The sequence below is a fragment of the Ranitomeya imitator genome, chromosome 2, assembly GCF_032444005.1.
Source record: "Ranitomeya imitator isolate aRanImi1 chromosome 2, aRanImi1.pri, whole genome shotgun sequence".
Taxonomy (NCBI): Eukaryota; Metazoa; Chordata; class Amphibia; order Anura; family Dendrobatidae; genus Ranitomeya; species Ranitomeya imitator.
The window spans coordinates 244,227,357-244,245,551 of record NC_091283.1 but is presented as its reverse complement, the minus strand read 5'-3'; the positions used below and the strand labels follow the sequence as shown (position 1 = coordinate 244,245,551).

General features: G+C 45.4%; 1 protein-coding gene across 2 annotated transcripts in view; it reads left to right on the top strand.

Annotated features, from left to right (window-relative positions):
- The first annotated feature begins 11,078 nt into the window (after positions 1-11,078).
- The window catches only part of LOC138662870 (zinc finger protein 182-like), a 63,602-nt gene continuing 56,485 nt past the window's right edge, over positions 11,079-18,195 (top strand). Inside the window, exon 1 of one of the 2 annotated variants that reach the window (XM_069748857.1) lies at positions 11,079-11,116. In XM_069748857.1, the coding sequence (XP_069604958.1) occupies positions 11,090-11,116 (27 nt within the window). In that variant the 5' untranslated portion in view covers positions 11,079-11,089. The remainder of the gene's footprint in view (positions 11,117-18,195) is intronic. The other variant, XM_069748858.1, reaches the window with a different exon arrangement.

Genomic DNA, 18,195 nt, shown 5'->3' with positions numbered 1-18,195 from the left:
CAAGTGTCACTGAGAACCATAACAGGCCCATACATTATTCATGCAAAAATGGAGGAGATCTGAACGACCCCATAGTAGTGATGCTAGTTGATAATGAACAAGCACTAAACAATACTGAACAACAGTGCACCACGAAAGCAAGAACTGGGAAGATGGCAGATGACAAGTGGACATCAGAATCCCACGTATCTCCACACATCACCCCAATATACGCTCTACCCCAAAGTAACGTGGCAAAAAGAGTATGACTTGAGGCAAATACGGCGGGTTCACGAAGGATATGTGTATCATACACTAGCCAGATAAAAATAGCAATACGGTGATTTAATATGACACACTCTATAGCCCTGTATACAGAAAAGTATTCAAATATAAACCTACTAAATCTCCCAAAAATTACAGAGCAAATATTTGTATTTTGAGTAAGTGAAGCTAGCGTATAAATGGATTATAAATGAACAACTGTTTGATACTCGGTGAACAACCCACCCAGCACTTTGAAAGCCAAAATGACACAACACAACTGGCAGGCTGTCTACGTAGGCAATGTGCCAAAATGATTAACACAGGTAGATATGAAAAATGCCCAAGATATAGAGCATCCATCACAACAGACAAAATCTAAACGGTAAAGCATATAGAATAGGCCCTGAGATGGTATTAACCCCTTTACCCCCAAGGGTGGTTTGCACGTTAATGACCGGGCCAATTTTTACAATTCTGACCACTGTCCCTTTGTGAGGTTATAACTCTGGAACGCTTCAACGGATCCCAGTGATTCTGACACTGTTTTCTCGTGACATATTGTACTTCATGACAATGGTAAACATTCTTTGATAGTACCTGCGTTTATTTGTGAAAAAAACGGAAATTTGGCAAAAATTATGAAAATTTCGCAATTTTCCAACTTTGAATTTTTATGCAATTAAATCACAGGAATATGTCACACAAAATACTTAATAAGTAACATTTCCCACATGTCTACTTTACATCAGCACAATTTTGGAACCAAAATTTTTTTTTGTTAGGGAGTTATAAGGGTTAAAAGTTGACCAGCAATTTCTCATTTCTACAACACCATTTTTTTTTAGGGACCACATCTCATTTGAAGTCATTTTGAGGGGTCTATATGATAGAAAATGCCCAAGTGTGACACCATTCTAAAAACTACACCCCTCAAGGTGCTCAAAACCATATTCAAGAAGTTTATTAACCCTTCTGGTGCTTCACAGGAATTTTTTGAATGTTTAAATAAAAATGAACATTTAACTTTTTTTCACAAAAAATTTAATTCAGCTCCAATTTGTTTTATTTTACCAAGGGTAACAGGAGAAATATGATAGACCCCAAACATTGTTGTACAATTTGTCCTGAGCACGACAATACCCCACATGTGGGGGTAAACCACTGTTTGGGCGCATGGCAGAGCTCGGAAGCGAAGGAGCGCCATTTGACTTTTCAATGCAAAATTGACTGGAATTGAGATGGGACGCCATGTTTCGTTTGGAGAGCCCCTGATGTGCCTAAACATTGAAACCCCCCACAAGTGACACCATTTTGGAAAGTAGACCCCTTAAGGAACTTATCTAGATGTGTGGTGAGCACTTTGACCCACCAAGTGCTTCACAGAAGTTTATAATGTAGAACCGTAAAAATAAAAAATCATATTTTTTCACAAAAATTAACTTTCCGCCCCCAATTTTTTATTTTCCCAAGGGTAAGAGAAGAAATTGGACCCCAAAAGTTGTTGTATAATTTGTCCTGAGTACGCTGATACCCCATATGTGGAAGTAAACCACTGTTTGGGCGGATTGGAGAGCTCGGAAGGGAAGGAGCGCCGTTTGACTTTTCAATGCAAAATTGACAGGAATTGAGATGGGACGCCATGTTGCGTTTGGAGAGCCACTGATGTGCCTAAACATTGAAACCCCCCACAAGTGACACCATTTTGGAAAGTAGACCCCCTAAGGAACTTATCTAGAGGTGTGGTGAGCACTTTGACCCACCAAGTGCTTCACAGAAGTTTATAATGCAGAGCCGTAAAAATAAAACAAAAAATCTTTCCCACAAAAATTATTTTTTTAGCCCCCGGTTTTGTATTTTCCCGAGGGTAACAGGAGAAAGTGGACCCCAAAATTTGTTGCCCAATTTGTCCTGAGTGCGATGATACACCATATGTGGGGGGGAACCACTGTTTGGGCGCATGGGAGGGCTCGGAAGGGAAGGAGCTCCATTTGGAATGCAGGCTTAGATGGAATGGTCTGCAGGTGTCACATTGCGTTTGCAGAGCCCCTAATGTACCTAAACAGTAGAAACCCCCCACAAGTGACACCATTTTGGAAAGTAGACCCCCTAAGGAACTTATCTACATGTGTGGTGAGCACTTTGATCCACCAAGGGCTTCACAGAAGTTTATAATGGAGAGCCGTAAAAATAAAACAAAAATTTTTTCCCACAAAAATTATTTTTTAGCCCCCAGTTTTGTATTTTCCCGAGGGTAACAGGAGAAATTGGACCCCAAAATTTGTTGTCCAATTTGTCCTGAGTGCGCTGATACCCCATATGTGGGGGGGAACCACTGTTTGGGCGCATGGGAGGGCTCGGAAGGGAAGGAGCTCCATTTGGAATGCAGGCTTAGATGGAATGGTCTGCAGGTGTCACATTGCATTTGCAGAGCCCCTAATGTACCGAAACAGTAGAAACCCCCCACAAGTGACACCATTTTGGAAACTAGACCCCCTAAGGAACTCATCTAGATGTGTTGTGAGAGCTTTGAACCCCCAAGTGTTTCACTACAGTTTGTAACGCAGAGCCGTGAAAATTGAAAAAAAAATCTTTCCCCCAAAAATTATTTTTTAGCCCCCAGTTTTGTATTTTCCCGAGGGTAAGAGGAGAAATTTGACCCCAAAAGTTGTTGTCCAATTTGTCCTGAATACGCTGATACCCCATATGTTGGGGGGGAACCACCGTTTGGGCGCATGGGAGGGCTCGGAAGGGAAGGAGTGCCATTTGGAATGCAGACTTAGATGGAATGGTCTGCAGGCGTCACATTGCATTTGCAGAACCCCTAATGTACCTAAACAGTAGAAATCCCCCACAAGTGACGCCATATTGGAAACTAGACCCCCATGGAACTTATCTAGATGTGTTGTGAGAACTTTGAACCCCCAAGTGTTTCACTACAGTTTATAACGCAGAGCCGTGAAAATAAAAAATCTTTTTTTTCCCACAAAAATTATTTTTTAGCCCCCAGTTTTGTATTTTCCCAAGGGTAACAGGAGAAATTGGACCCCAAAAGTTGTTGTCCAATTTGTCCTGAGTACGCTGATACCCCATACGTTGGGGTAAACCCCTGTTTGGGCACACGGGAGAGCTCGGAAGGGAAGAAGCACTGTTTTACTTTTTCAACGCAGAATTGGCTGGAATTGAGATCGGACGCCATGTCGCGTTTGGAGAGCCCCTGATGTGCCTAAACAGTGGAAAACCCCCAAATATTACTGAAACCGTAATCCAAACACACCCCTAACCCTAATCCCAACAGTAACCCTAACCACACCTCTAACCCTGACACACACCTAACCCTAATCCCAACCCTATTCCCAACTGTAAATGTAATCTAAACCCTAACCGTAACTTTAGCCCCAACCCTAACTGTAGCCTTAACCCTAGCCCCAACCCTAACTTTAGCCCCAACCCAAACTGCAGCCCTAACCCTAGCCCTAACCATAGCCCTAACCCTAACTTTAGCCCCAACCCTAACTGTAGCCTTAACCCTAGCCCTAACCCTAGCCCTAACCCTAGCCCTAACCCTAACCCTAGCCCTAACCCTAGCCCTAATGGAAAAATGGAAATAAATACATTTTTTAATCTTTCCCTAACTAAGGGGGTAATGAAGGGGGGTTTGATTTACTTTTATAGCGGGTTTTTTAGCGGATTTTTATGATTTGCAGCCGTCACACACTGAAAGACGCTTTTTATTGCAAAAAATATTTTTTGCGTTACCACATTTTGAGAGCTATAATTTTTCCATATTTTGGTTCACAGAGTCATGTGAGGTCTTGTTTTTTGCGGGACAAGTTGATGTTTTTATTGGTAACATTTTCGGGCACGTTACATTTTTTGATCGCTTTTTATTCCGATTTTTGCGAGGCAGAATGACCAAAAACCAGCTATTCATGAATTTCTTTTGGGGGAGGCGTTTATACCGTTCCGCGTTTGGTAAAATTGATAAATCAGTTTTATTCTTCGGGTCAGTACGATTACAGCGACACCTCATTTATATCATTTTTTTATGTTTTGGCGCTTTTATACGATAAAAACTATTTTATAGAAAAATAATTATTTTTGCATCGCTTTATTCTCAGGACTATAACTTTTTTTTTTTTTTGCTGATGATGCTGTATGGCGGCTCGTTTTTTGCGGGACAAGATGACGCTTTCAGCAGTATCATGGTTATTTATATCTTTCTTTTTGGTCACGTGTTATTCCACTTTTTGTTCGGCGGTAAGATAATAAAGCGTTGTTTTTTGCCTCGTTTTTTTTTTTTTCTTACGGTGTTTACTGAAGGGGTTAACTAGTGGGCCAGTTTTATAGGTCGGGCCGTTACGGACGCGGCGATACTAAATATGTGTACTTTTATTGTTTTTTTTTTTATTTAGATAAAGAAATGTATTTAGGGGAATAGTATATATATTTTTTTTCATTATTTAGGAATATTTTTTTTTTTTTTTTTTTTTTTTACACATTTTGAAATTTTTTTTTTTCCTTTTTTACATTGTCCCAGGGGGGGACATCACAGATCAGTGATCTGACAGTGTGCACAGCACTGTCAGATCACAGATCTGACATGCAGCGCTGCAGCCTTCACAGTGCCTGCTCTGAGCAGGCTCTGTGAAGCCACCTCCCTCCCTGCAGGACCCGGATCCGCGGCCATCTTGGATCCGAGGCTGGAGGAAGCAGGGAGGGAGGTAAGACCCTCGCAGCAACGCGATCACATCGCGTTGCTGCGGGGGGCTCAGGGAAGCCCGCAGGGAGCCTCCTCCCTGCGGGAAGCTTCCCTATACCGCCGGCACATCGCGATCATCTTTGATCGCGGTGTGCCAGGGGTTAATGTGCCGGGGGCGGTCCGTGACCGCTCCTGGCACATAGTGCCGGATGTCAGCTGCGATAAACAGCTGACACCCGGCCGCGATCGGCGGCGCTCCCCCCGTGAGCGCCGCCGATCGCGCTGGACGTACTATCCCATCCGTGGTCATGGGGGCCCACCCCACCTCGACGGGATAGTACGTCCCATGTCAGAAAGGGGTTAAGATGGGCCATACAACAATGCAAAAATCAAGTCTGTTTGTAAAAATCAAGTCTGTTTGTAAAACCCAGTGAAAAGCAAGTCCTCGTTAAGGCCATGAGGGCTACGACAGTTAAGTTCAAATATCCATCTGGACTCTCGTCTCAAAAGTTCCAGAGAGATGTCACCACCTCTGATATTGGTTAGTACTCCCTCCAGACCCAATATCTTCGTGTCTTTCCACTGTGACTTGTGTTCGGCCAGGTAGTGTGAGGCCACAGACGTGAGTACTTTTGCTTTGTCTTTACTGGCAGTCGTAATGTTCGAAAAGTGCTGCTGAATACGTCTTCTCAATTCCTGTGTAGTCTGGCCAACGTATATTTTAGGGCACAGACATACCAGAGCGTATACAAGGTTGCGCGATTTGCAATTGAAGAAGGCCTTGATAACAACCTGTGGAGGCAAGAAGAGTAAAGAGGTTAAATTACCAACCACAAATGGGCAGATGTTACAATTCCCACATGGGAATGTACCGGTAAGCCTAACTCCCCTATTGAGTCTCATAGCACACCGAGCCCCCATAGCTGTACCCCTCACTTGCCTGAAGAAGGCACGGTCGAAGACAAAGAAATTTTTGTCTTATTTCACAGCTTCAAGATCTGGAGGTTCCCCCCAATGTCTGGCTTGTGATCCTCGACGTAGAATCACTGTACACGTGTATAAACCACGAACTGGGGATCCAAGCTGTTGCATTTTTCTTGGACCAGAATACGTCGGGTGATAGAGGACACGACTCTTTCTTATTGGATCTTCTACTGTTCATTCTTGACAAAAATTTCTTTGTCTTCGACCGTGCCTTCATCAGGCAGTGAGGGGTACAGCTATGGGGGCTCGGTGTGCCCCTGCGTACGCCAATCTTTTCTTTGGTTGGTAGGAAGTTACCAGGGTGTACTGTCTAGAGGGATACTCGAGGCATGTTATCAAGTGGTTACGCTATATTGATGATGTTGTATTCCTCTGGACAGGCACCCTGGAAGAGTGTCAGGAATTTGTCAAGACGCTCTATGATAATCCATGGAACTTCCGCCTCACATCACAATATTCGCAAACGGACATCGAATGTTTGGATTTGAGACTGAGTGTGAGTGGGACTAAAATCATGACCTCACTGTACCGGAAGCGTACGGCTACAAATAGCCTCCTTCACTTTACCAGTTTTCATCCCTACCATCTAAAGAGAGGAATTCCGAAAGGACAGTTCTATAGAGTGAAGAGGAACTGTAGCCGAACCGAGGACTTTGTGGAGCGATCCCGGGAACTGACCAGGCGTTTTCACGAGTGGGGATACCCACGCAAGGTAATTTTGCAGGCTCTTTTGTTGCGGCCAGAGAAACTAGCAGAGCAGGTGTTGTGAATTCTGCTCTTGGGCTCCCTCCGGTGGTTATGAGTGGTAGTGCTGCTGTCTGTGGATCGCAGCATCTATCAGGTGTGTTCACTTTTTGCAATTTGGACTCAGCTATTTAGTCCTGCTTGATCCTTTAGTCAGTGCCAGTTGTCCATTGTTTTTGGAGGATTCACATCCCTTTCTGGTCTCTCCTGTTTGCTGTGCTTTTCTTCAAAGATAAGTCCTGGCTTTGTTTCTGCTGTCCACATGCTGTGGGCCTTATAGTTCTGTGCATTTTCATGTATTGTCTTGTCCAGCTTGTCTGTGAAAGGATTTTTTGCAGCCAAGCGGTATCTCTGGAGATGCAGATATACCCTCCATGTCTTTAGTTGGATGTGGAGTTTTTGTATTTTCTGTGGTGGATATTTTCTAGTGTTTTTATACTGAACGTATAGTACTCTGTCCTATACTTCCTATTTAGCTAGAATGGCCTCCTCTGCTAAATTCTGATTTCAGTCTGCGTATGTCTTTTCCCTCTCCTCTCACAGTCAATATTTGTGGGGGGCTGTTTTTCCTTTGGGGATTTTCTCTGAGACAAGATAGTTTTCCGTTTCTATCTTTAGGGGTATTTAGTCCTCAGGCTGTGTCGAGGTGTCTAGGGAGCGTTAGGTACATCCCACGGCTACATCTAGTTGTGTTGTTAAGTTCAGGGTCTGCGTTCAGTACAGGTACCACCTTCTCCAGAGTACGTCTCATGCTGCTCCTAGGCCACCAGATCATAACAAGCGAGCCTCTTACAACCCCAAAAAAAGACATCCGAGAAACCACTTGGGATAATTAGGACATATAACAACCAGTGGCAGGAAGTGAGGAACATCCTGTCAAGATATTGGGGCATTCTGCGTAGCGAGTCTAGACTTCACCCCCACATTGCTACCCAGCCGAGCCTGGTCGCTAGGAGGGCCAGGAATTTGAGAGATCGCTTGAGTCATAGCCACTTCCAGCGCCCTGCTAGGAGACTCAATAGGGGAGTTAGGCTTACCGGTACATTCCCATGTGGGAATTGTAACATCTGCCCATTTGTGGTTGGTAATTTAACCTCTTTACCCTTCTTGCCTCCACAGGTTGTTATCAAGGCCTTCTTCAATTGCAAATCGCGCAACCTTGTATACGCTCTGGTATGTCCGTGCCCTAAAATATACGTTGGCCAGACTACACAGGAATTGAGAAGACGTATTCAGCAGCACTTTTCGAACATTACGACTGCCAGTAAAGACAAAGCAAAAGGAAAAGTACTCACGTCTGTGGCCTCACACTACCTGGCCGAACACAAGTCACAGTGGAAAGACACGAAGATATTGGGTCTGGAGGGAGTACTAACCAATATCAGAGGTGGTGACATCTCTCTGGAACTTTTGAGACGAGAGTCCAGATGGATATTTTAACTTAACTGTCGTAGCCCTCATGGCCTTACCGAGGACTTGCTTTTCACTGGGTTTTACAAACAGACTTGATTTTTACAAACAGACTTGATTTTTGCATTGTTGTATGGCCCATCTTAATACCATCTCAGGGCCTATTCTATATGCTTTACCTTTTAGCTTTTGTCTGTTGTGATGGATGCTCTATATCTTGGGCATTTTTCATATCTACCTGTGTTAATCATTTTGGCACATTGCCTACATAGACAGCCTGCCAGTTGTGTTGTGTCATTTTGGCTTTCAAAGTGCTGGGTGGGTTGTTCACCGAGTATCAAACAGTTGTTCATTTATAATCCATTTATACGCTAGCTTCACTTACTCAAAATACAAATATTAGCTCTGTAATTTTTGGGAGATTTAGTAGGTTTATATTTGAATACTTTTCTGTATACAGGGCTATAGAGTGTGTCATATTAAATCACCGTATTGCTACTTTTATCTGGCTAGTGTATGATACACATATCCTTCGTGAACCCGCCGTATTTGCCTCAAGTCATACTCTTTTTGCCACGTTACTTTGGGGTAGAGCGTATATTGGGGTGATGTGTGGAGATACGTGGGATTCTGATGTCCACTTGTCATCTGCCATCTTCCCAGTTCTTGCTTTCGTGGTGCACTGTTGTTCAGTATTGTTTAGTGCTTGTTCATTATCAACTAGCATCACTACTATGGGGTCGTTCAGATCTCCTCCATTTTTGCATGAATAATGTATGGGCCTGTTATGGTTCTCAGTGACACTTGAGCACTGGTTTATGAGTAATCTGCGAATATATTAATGGCCCCTTTGCCTGTCACAATGAGAAGGTTTTGCTTTGAACTATGTTTCTGGTTATTCTATGCGGTCCACTAGAACCCTATGTCTGCACAATGGTAGCCGTAGCACTCTGGGATGGGTTGAGCTTATGGCTAGGATGCAAGCCTTGGATTGGCAGTGTCCAGGCTATCTGGGTTATTCTAATGAAGCATCTCCCGTTATTAGGGACTTTTGAACAAGTGTCTATTCTAAACTGGCTATTTATACTGCTCTTTGGGAACCTTCCTTGCTATTGTTTTTTTCGCGCTACCGGTTGCTCGGCATCAGTGCTTTGTCTGATCTATAGAGCGCTGGAGACCTTGGTTATGTTGCGCACTTACACACAGTCCTTCATTTGTGTGTGCTAGTACGGAGGGTACTGTATTGTGCGCTCCGGCCACATAATTTGACCCTCAGGCGCTGGTTTAGTGGTGTTCCTGTAGCCATGACAACCCTGCCCGGGTTAGTCAGACTTTGATTGCTGCTGTACCATGGTGTGCGGGCGCTATATGCAGTGCGTCCCGTGCTGTCTGCTTTAGATGTCCAGGCGCCTTAATGGAACTAGGGGTTGCGCACCTTTATATCCATATACTCTGGTGCGCTTGTGCTTTTTAAGTGGCGTTCCTGCAGCCGCGGCAACCCTGGCTTGGTTAGTCATACCCTTATTGCTGCAGTGCTTTGGTGTGCGGGCGCTTTTGGTAGTACGTCCCTTGCTGCTAGCTGAGATATGCAGGCGCTGGACGTGTGTTGCCTGTGCAGCCTTGGCAACCATGCTTGGGTGCGTTACTCTGAGATCGTTGTCGGGCTACGATGCGCGGGCGCTATACTTACTGTGTCCCTGCGATCTGCAGGGTATTGTGCTGGGCACCCCAGGTATATGCTCCACTATTTAGGCGGTGGCTCTGTGTTGGCTTGGTAGCCTTGCTAACCCTGATTGGGTTAGCCACAGCCTGACTATTATTCAACTATGGTGCGCCAGCACTGTATCTGGAACGGCTGTGCAGTCTGCAGGTCACTGAACTATGTACCCCGGCCTCACTGACAAGTGCGCAGATGCAGTATGTGCGGCGTCACTGTAGCTCAGGCAACCCGGCCTGGGCTGCCAGTATTCGTTAGTCAGTGTGCTGTAATGTGCGGGCGCCGCCTTTGGAGCGTCTCTGTTGCCCTGGCAATCCTAGCTATGGGCACTCCCACTCCGGAGACGCCGGAGCATGCGCTCTCAGCAGAGACGTGGGTGACTCATACTGTTATGCTTAATTCCATGCGGTGGATCTACAGGGACACAGCTGATTTAGGTAAAGGTTATCTCTATTTAAGTATCAGGCCCTGCTTCCGGATATCGCCCCTGACGAAGCCACCTGTAGGTGGCGACACGCGTTGGGTCTTTCTGCTGCCCACATTTGGACTCTGTATGCACACCCGGTTTGCACATTATTTTTGGGCTCCTCTGGTTATTTTGCCTTTTGGTATGCTCATGTTGTGAGGTTTATTATCTGCTACCTGTGTTTATTGTTGGCATGGCTTTGGGTTTGTGCTTATTTTACACTTTATACAGCCTTTTAGGCCATGCATTCCAGGTCTGACTCACTGTTTTGTGTGCAAACATATGTGCCCTTATAGGTTCAGGAGCACTTTGTTATACATTTATTAGGGTGTGTACATACGGATGTTTTGAGTACCAATTGTGCTCTGACCCCTTTAAGCTCATTATACAACATTTAGTCATTATCATGATATCTTTTGGGGTGTAGCAGAGCTGTCTATGTAGGCACGGTGGTATTAGCCACCCCTTTCTACCACTATATGTGGCTTATATCGCTCTGTCCTGTGTGGGTTGTAGCCCTATTATGGGTTGTTTGTATCAGTATGTTTCTAAATGTTTTTAAACTACTCGTGTTTTGCTACTTATACTTGTTGTCCTAATATAGTTGTGTCTTTGCCAGTATTATATCTTTATTTGTGGTGATCCCCTTATATGAGACCAACTTTGTCTCTTTTGTTCTATTATCTGGTTCATACTTTGGTCTCAGTGTGATCCCACTTACCATGGTGACCCCTCTTAGTTTTTCTTCACTGCGGATCACGTGACCCCTGACTCCTCCCCCTGTGACCTCATCAGAGGTCCTGTGCGCACAGAGCAGCCATATATGTGGAGTGCGGCTCTGCAGGTGGAGGTATGTGGAGATTCCCCATTACTGAGCGCGGGGACATTAACCCCTTCTGCACGGAGACTCTTTATAAGAATCATAACGTCGTTGTTCTGTTTCCTGTAATAGATACATACGAGCCAACTATGGAGGACCGAAAGTGAGGGAGCGGATTGTTCTCCTAGTACAGGGCCCCTTTCTTGGCCCACACAGTGTAATGCCCCCATTATGCCCTGTAAGCAGGGTTCTGCCCCACACCCAGCTGCCTCGGGCACTTTACCATGAGCTGGTACCTCAGATTCTTCCCCGCACCCCTTTCCTTTGTTGGCGCCAAATCTGTTCTGCCTTTGGGGCTCCGGCCTTTATAATATCAGTAACTGCGTCATCAAGGTCTCCTGACCAGGTGCACCCTCTAGACTCTTCCCTCCGGAAAACCTCCCTCTTCCCATTGATGTCACATGGTCCCGTCTGGACGGCAGATAGCAGTCTTTTTCTACAAATGCAGCACAGCCCTGAGGAGTCTTTTTTATTACTCTCCTTTTTACACCCCTTATCTAATATATATGATGGCGCTCACACAGTATAATGTTTCCACAGTACTGGCATCTCTCGTAAAAAAAAGTATTTTCACACTACTGCCATACCCCCACACACAGTATAATGTTCTCATAGTACCGCCATACCCCCACACACAGTATAATGTTCCTACAGTACCGCCATACCCCCACACACAGTATAATGTTCCTACAGTACCGCCATACCCCCACACACAGTATAATGTTCTCATAGTACCGCCATACCCCCACACACAGTATAATGTTCCTACAGTACCGCCATACCCCCACACACTGTATAATGTTCCTACAGTACCGCCATACCCCCCACACAGTATAATGTTCTCATAGTACCGCCATACCCCCACACACAGTATAATGTTCCTACAGTACCGCCATACCCCCACACAACCAGTATAATGTTCCTACAGTACCGCCATACCCCCACACAGTATAATGTTCTCATAGTACCGCCATACCCCCCCACACAGTATAATGTTCCTACAGTACCGCCATATCCCCACACACAGTATAATCTTCTCATAGTACCGCTATACCCCCACACACAGTATAATGTTCCTACAGTACCGCCATACCCCCACACAACCAGTATAATGTTCTCATAGTACCGCCATACCCCCACACAGTATAATGTTCTCATAGTACCGCCATACCCCCGCACACAGTATAATGTTCTCATAGTACCGCCATACCCCCACACAGTATAATGTTCTCATAATACCGCCATCCCACTACACAGTATAATGTTCTCATAGTACCACCATACCCCCACCCAGTATAATGTTCCTACAGTACCGCCATACCCCCACACACAGTATAATGTTCTCATAGTACCGCCATACCCCCACACACAGTATAATGTTCTCATAGTACCGCCATACTCCCACACACAGTATAATGTTCTCAGTACCGCCAAACCCCCACACAGTATAATATTCTTATAGTACCGCCATACCCCCACACACAGTATACTGTTCCTACAGTACCGCCATACCCCCACACACAGTATAATGTTCCTACAGTACCGCCATACCACCACACACAGTATAATGTTCTCATAGTACCGCCATACCCCCACACACAGTATAATGTTCTTATAGTACCGCTATACCCCCACATACAGTATAATGTTCTCATAGTACCGCCATACCACCACACACAGTATAATGTTCTCATAGTACCGCCATACCCCCACACACAGTATAATGTTCCTACAGTACCGCCATACCCCCACACACAGTATAATGTTCTCACAGTTCCGCCATACCCCCACACAGTATAATGTTCTCATAGTACCGCTATACCCCCACACACAGTATAATCTTCTCATAGTACCGCTATACCCCCACACACAGTATAATGTTCCTACAGTACCGCCATACCCCCACACAACCAGTATAATGTTCCTACAGTACCGCCATACCCCCACACAGTATAATGTTCTCATAGTACCGCCATACCCCCCCACACAGTATAATGTTCCTACAGTACCGCCATATCCCCACACACAGTATAATGTTCTCATAGTACCGCCATACCCCACACACAGTATAATGTTCTCATAGTACCGCCGTACCCCCACACAGTATAATGTTCTCATAGTACCGCCATACCCCCCCACACAGTATAATGTTCCTACAGTACCGCCATATCCCCACACACAGTATAATGTTCTCATAGTACCGCCATACCCCACACACAGTATAATGTTCTCATAGTACCGCCGTACCCCCACACAGTATAATGTTCTCATAGTACCGCCATACCCCCGCACACAGTATAATGTTCTCATAGTACCGCCATACCCCCACACAGTATAATGTTCTCATAGTACCGCCATACCCCCACACAGTATAATGTTCTCATAATACCGCCATACCCCCGCACACAGTATAATGTTCTCACAGTTCCGCCATACCCCCACACAGTATAATGTTCTCATAGTACCGCTATACCCCCACACACAGTATAATGTTCTCATAGTACCGCCATACCCCCACACACAGTATAATGTTCTCACAGTTCCGCCATACCCCCACACAGTATAATGTTCTCATAGTACCGCTATACCCCCACACACAGTATAATCTTCTCATAGTACCGCTATACCCCCACACACAGTATAAAGTTCCTACAGTACCTTCATCCCACACTTACAGTATTTTGTTCTCACAATAGTGGTTTCCCACAGACACAGGATAATATTTCAACAGGACTGGCATCCCCTTCACACACAGTATAATGTCCCCACAGTACTGCCATCCCCCCACTTTCTAATGTTCCCACAGTACTGCCCCCTACATGTACAATATGGTACCATCCACCTCAATGACTGCCTCCGACCACCGACAATTAATAAGTACACACTTAGCCTCATTCTTGGTGCAAATACTAATGAACCCAGGATCTATGAGATATTTCCATACGATAGTTGGATAGGCAGGAGTGTATCATCCATAAAGGTAGCCCACTCGGTTGCTATGATGCCTATGAATTGACAGGGCTCGGTGGGTGCGGTACTGGTCACCCTCTCCTTCCCATCATCACAATGTCAGTGATATCCACATTCCCATGACGGTGATACCGCTGAATAGATTAGTGAATCAGGGAGTGGAAAGCTCCTGATCCACCATTCAGCCTTCACTTCTGAGTCTGAGACTCCGTGCACTGCAGGCACAATGACGTCACTACATCACACCTGTAGTGCGGAGCCTCAGTACTCACACCACACAGACCAGAGAAGCGCTCCTCAGGAACCGGGTTGGCTGAGTAGTGTGTGGTTTTTTTTTTCAAATATCAGGAATTGTGGGGGCATCATATTAAGAGAAGAGCTGTTGGGACTCTCATACTGAATGTGTGGCTGGTAGGGGCCATTATACTGGGGTTGTGGTGGACTGTAAATGCCTCCGTACTGAGTGGGGTTTTTTATTTTGTGTAGCAGGTTGTCTTGGTCATAATTAGAGATGAGCGAATATGTTCGGAAAACGATCGCCAAACATATATTCGGTACAAATATGGTACATTCGGATTCATGATCGGTAACGCGGACATTTTTCTTAAGATTGGAAAAAGTCAGTAACATTCGGTAAAGGATATAATAAAAGCCGGCAATACATGTGCCGCGTTTAGTAAAATCACAGCCACCAATGTGGGAGACTGGGGTTCAAATCCTGGCTCTGCCCTGTTGGACATAATATACCAGTAGTGGTCCATAACACTATGGTGCCTACCTCAATAAACATGAGTGTCACGAGCAAAGAGAGTCATGCCGGCTCAGACGTCGCCTGGATTAACAAGGTCCACATCAGATGTTGAGGAATCAGGACAATCTGGTGATACATGGGCTACTGGACCAAACCATACATGGACAAGGCAAGAGAACCTGGATCTGATGAAATGCTATTATAACAGCCGACCAAATGAGAGAGGATATATGAAGCGTATGAGGAAACTCCAGAGGATACAAGACCTGCATGTCCACGAACTGAGAAACAAGTAGTCACCCAACGTTTCAATATCATAAAGAGAAAGCTATTATCACAACTTGAGATGGATCAACTTCACTGTAGATCCACCCCACATGAAGACTTGGAAGAACAACATGTGCAACCCCCTGAAGATCCTGATCCAACCCTGCAACTAGAGAGCACTGCAGCTGGTCTGAAACAGAAGATCTTAGATAAGCTAAATACCATCAATACCAGAGATCGACTGCCAAGGCTCAGCAAAGAAAGCCCAACAAACACTATGCTAGAGGATGCCAATAGAGCAGCACTTGCATCAATACCTACCACCACCATAACTCAAACTAATAACCTGATCTATGCTACGGCCTCAGCAATCACGGAAAGGCCTGACCCCAACTGAAGAGACTGCTAAACAAAGGCTCACAGCACTCACTGCAAGACTAGGGAGATACATTAGAGAGGCTGAGGCCAAGCAGATAAATGCCCTGTTCTCCAAAGAGCCATCCAAAGTGTACTCCCAACTACAGAGGAACAGCACAAAGGCAGAAACTCCACCAATAGCAGAGACTGAACAATACTGGAGGAACATATGGGAGAAGGAAAAACACAACACCAGTGCAATATGGCTGCAATATCTGAGAATGAAACACAGCAACCACCTAGAGCAAGAACCAGTCACCATTACAGAAGCAGACATCCAACAGTGGATCAAGAACGTGAAGAGCTGGACAGCACCTGGCCCAGACATGATCCTCACCTACTGGCTAGAGAAATTCACAGCGGTACATGAACACATGGCAAAGCAGATGAACCAACTGCTAAAAGCAGGCCACCACCCAGCTTGGCTAACACAAGGAGGAACAGCGCTGATCATGAAGGATCCTCACACAGAAACCGTTCCATCCAACTACCGCCCAATAACCTGCCTTACAACAACATGAAAACTTCTGTCAGGCGTCATAGCCACCAAGCTACAGAACCATATGAACCAGTACATGAATGCAGCTCAGAAAGGCATTGGGACTGACACCAGAGGCTCTAAGCACCAGCTTCTAGTAGATAGAGCAGTCGCTCAAGACTCGAGATCCAGACAGACCAATATCAGCACAGCCTGGATTGACTACAGGAAAGCCTATGACTCAATGCCACACACATGGAACTGTGAATGCTTGGGTCTGTACAATGTCAACAGGAAATTATGAACCTTCTTCAGAAACTCACTGGGGCCATGGAGAATAACATTGGAAGTCAACTCAAGACAACTAGCACAAGAGACTGTTGTGATAGGCAATTCATGAACACAATGTGCATAGCGATCAGAGCACATACAGTGATCTGACAATAACCCAAAATAATAGAACGAGCTCTGAGACGTGGGAACTCTGCAGACCGCAATCCCTGATCCTCTCCAAACACAACTAGAGGCAGCTGTGGATTGCGCCTAACGCTACCTATGCAACTCGGCACAGCCTGTGAAACTAACTAGCCTGAAGATAGAAAAATAAGCCTACCTTGCCTCAGAGAAATACCCCAAAGGAAAAGGCAGCCCCCCACATATAATGACTGTGAGTAAGATGAAAAGACTAACGTAGGGATGAAATAGATTCAGCAAAGTGAGGCCCGATATTCTAGACAGAACGAGGATAGGAAAGATAACTTTGCGGTCTACACAAAACCCTAAAGAAAACCACGCAAAGGGGGCAAAAAGACCCTCCGAACCGAACTAACGGCACGGAGGTACACCCCTTGCGTCCCAGAGCTTCCAGCAAAACAAATAGACAAGCTGGACAGAAAAAATAGCAACAAATGGCAAAGAAGCACTTAGCTATGCAGAGCAGCAGGCCACAGGAATGATCCAGAGATACACAAGTCCAACACTGGAACATTGACAGGAAGCATGGATCAAAGCATTAGGTGGAGTTAAGTAGAGAAGCAGCTAACGAGCTCACCAGATCACCTGAGGGAGGAAACTCAGAAGCTGCAGTACCACTTTCCTCCACAAACGGAAGCTCCCAGAGAGAATCAGCCAAAGTACCACTTGTGACCACAGGAGTGAACTCTGCCACAGAATTCACAACAAGAGACCATCAAATGCGGCATATAACAAGGTGATGCACTGTCCCCATTGCTGTTCTGCATAGTCTTGAACCCCTCAGTCAGATAATTACAGAGTCTGGCTATGAATACAAGTTCAAGAGTGGAAGCCCCATCAGCCACCTCCTCTATATGGAAGACATCAAGCTATATGCGAAAAACGAACGAGACCTCAATTACTGATCCACATGACAAGGATCTACAGTGAAGACATCGGGATGTCCTTCATACTGGAGAAGTGCGGCTGGTTTGTAATGGAGAGGCGAGGTAGTCAAGACTGATGGAGTGGAATTACCAGTAGGGCACAGAGCAGATGTACAGACAAGCTACAGGAACCTCGCCATCCCACAGGGATATGGTAACCATGATGAGGACGCAAGGAGAGCAGCAACATCCAAATACCATCAAAGGGTAGGGCAGGTCCTAAAGAGCCAGCTCAATGGGAAGAATAAAATCCATCAATACAAATGCCCTGCCAGTTATCAAATACCCTGCTGGCATAGTGTGCTGGCAAAAAGAAGAGATGGAAGCTGCAGATGTGAAAACACTAAAGCTCCTCACAATGCATGGAGGTCTCCACCCTAAGTCTAACACCCAAAGATTGTACATATACCTACAGAAAGGAGGGTGGTCGAGGCTTGATAAACATCCAGGCCACCATCACGGATGAAACGAGGAGTATCCAGGAAAACATCAGAAAAATGGCACCAAAAGATGAGATGCTGAGAGAAAGCCTAAGGCAGCAACAACAACAGATCTGGAAGGAAGAACAGGAACATGAAGCGCCATGGCAAGACAAGCCACTGCATGGGCTATACCATCGACAGATAATGGAGGTGTCTGACATGGAGAAATCCTACCAATGGCTGGAGAAAGGTGGACTACGAGACAGCACAGAGGCACTAATCATAGCGGCACAAGAGCAAATACTAAGTACCAGATCCATAGAAGCAGGAATCTACCACACAAG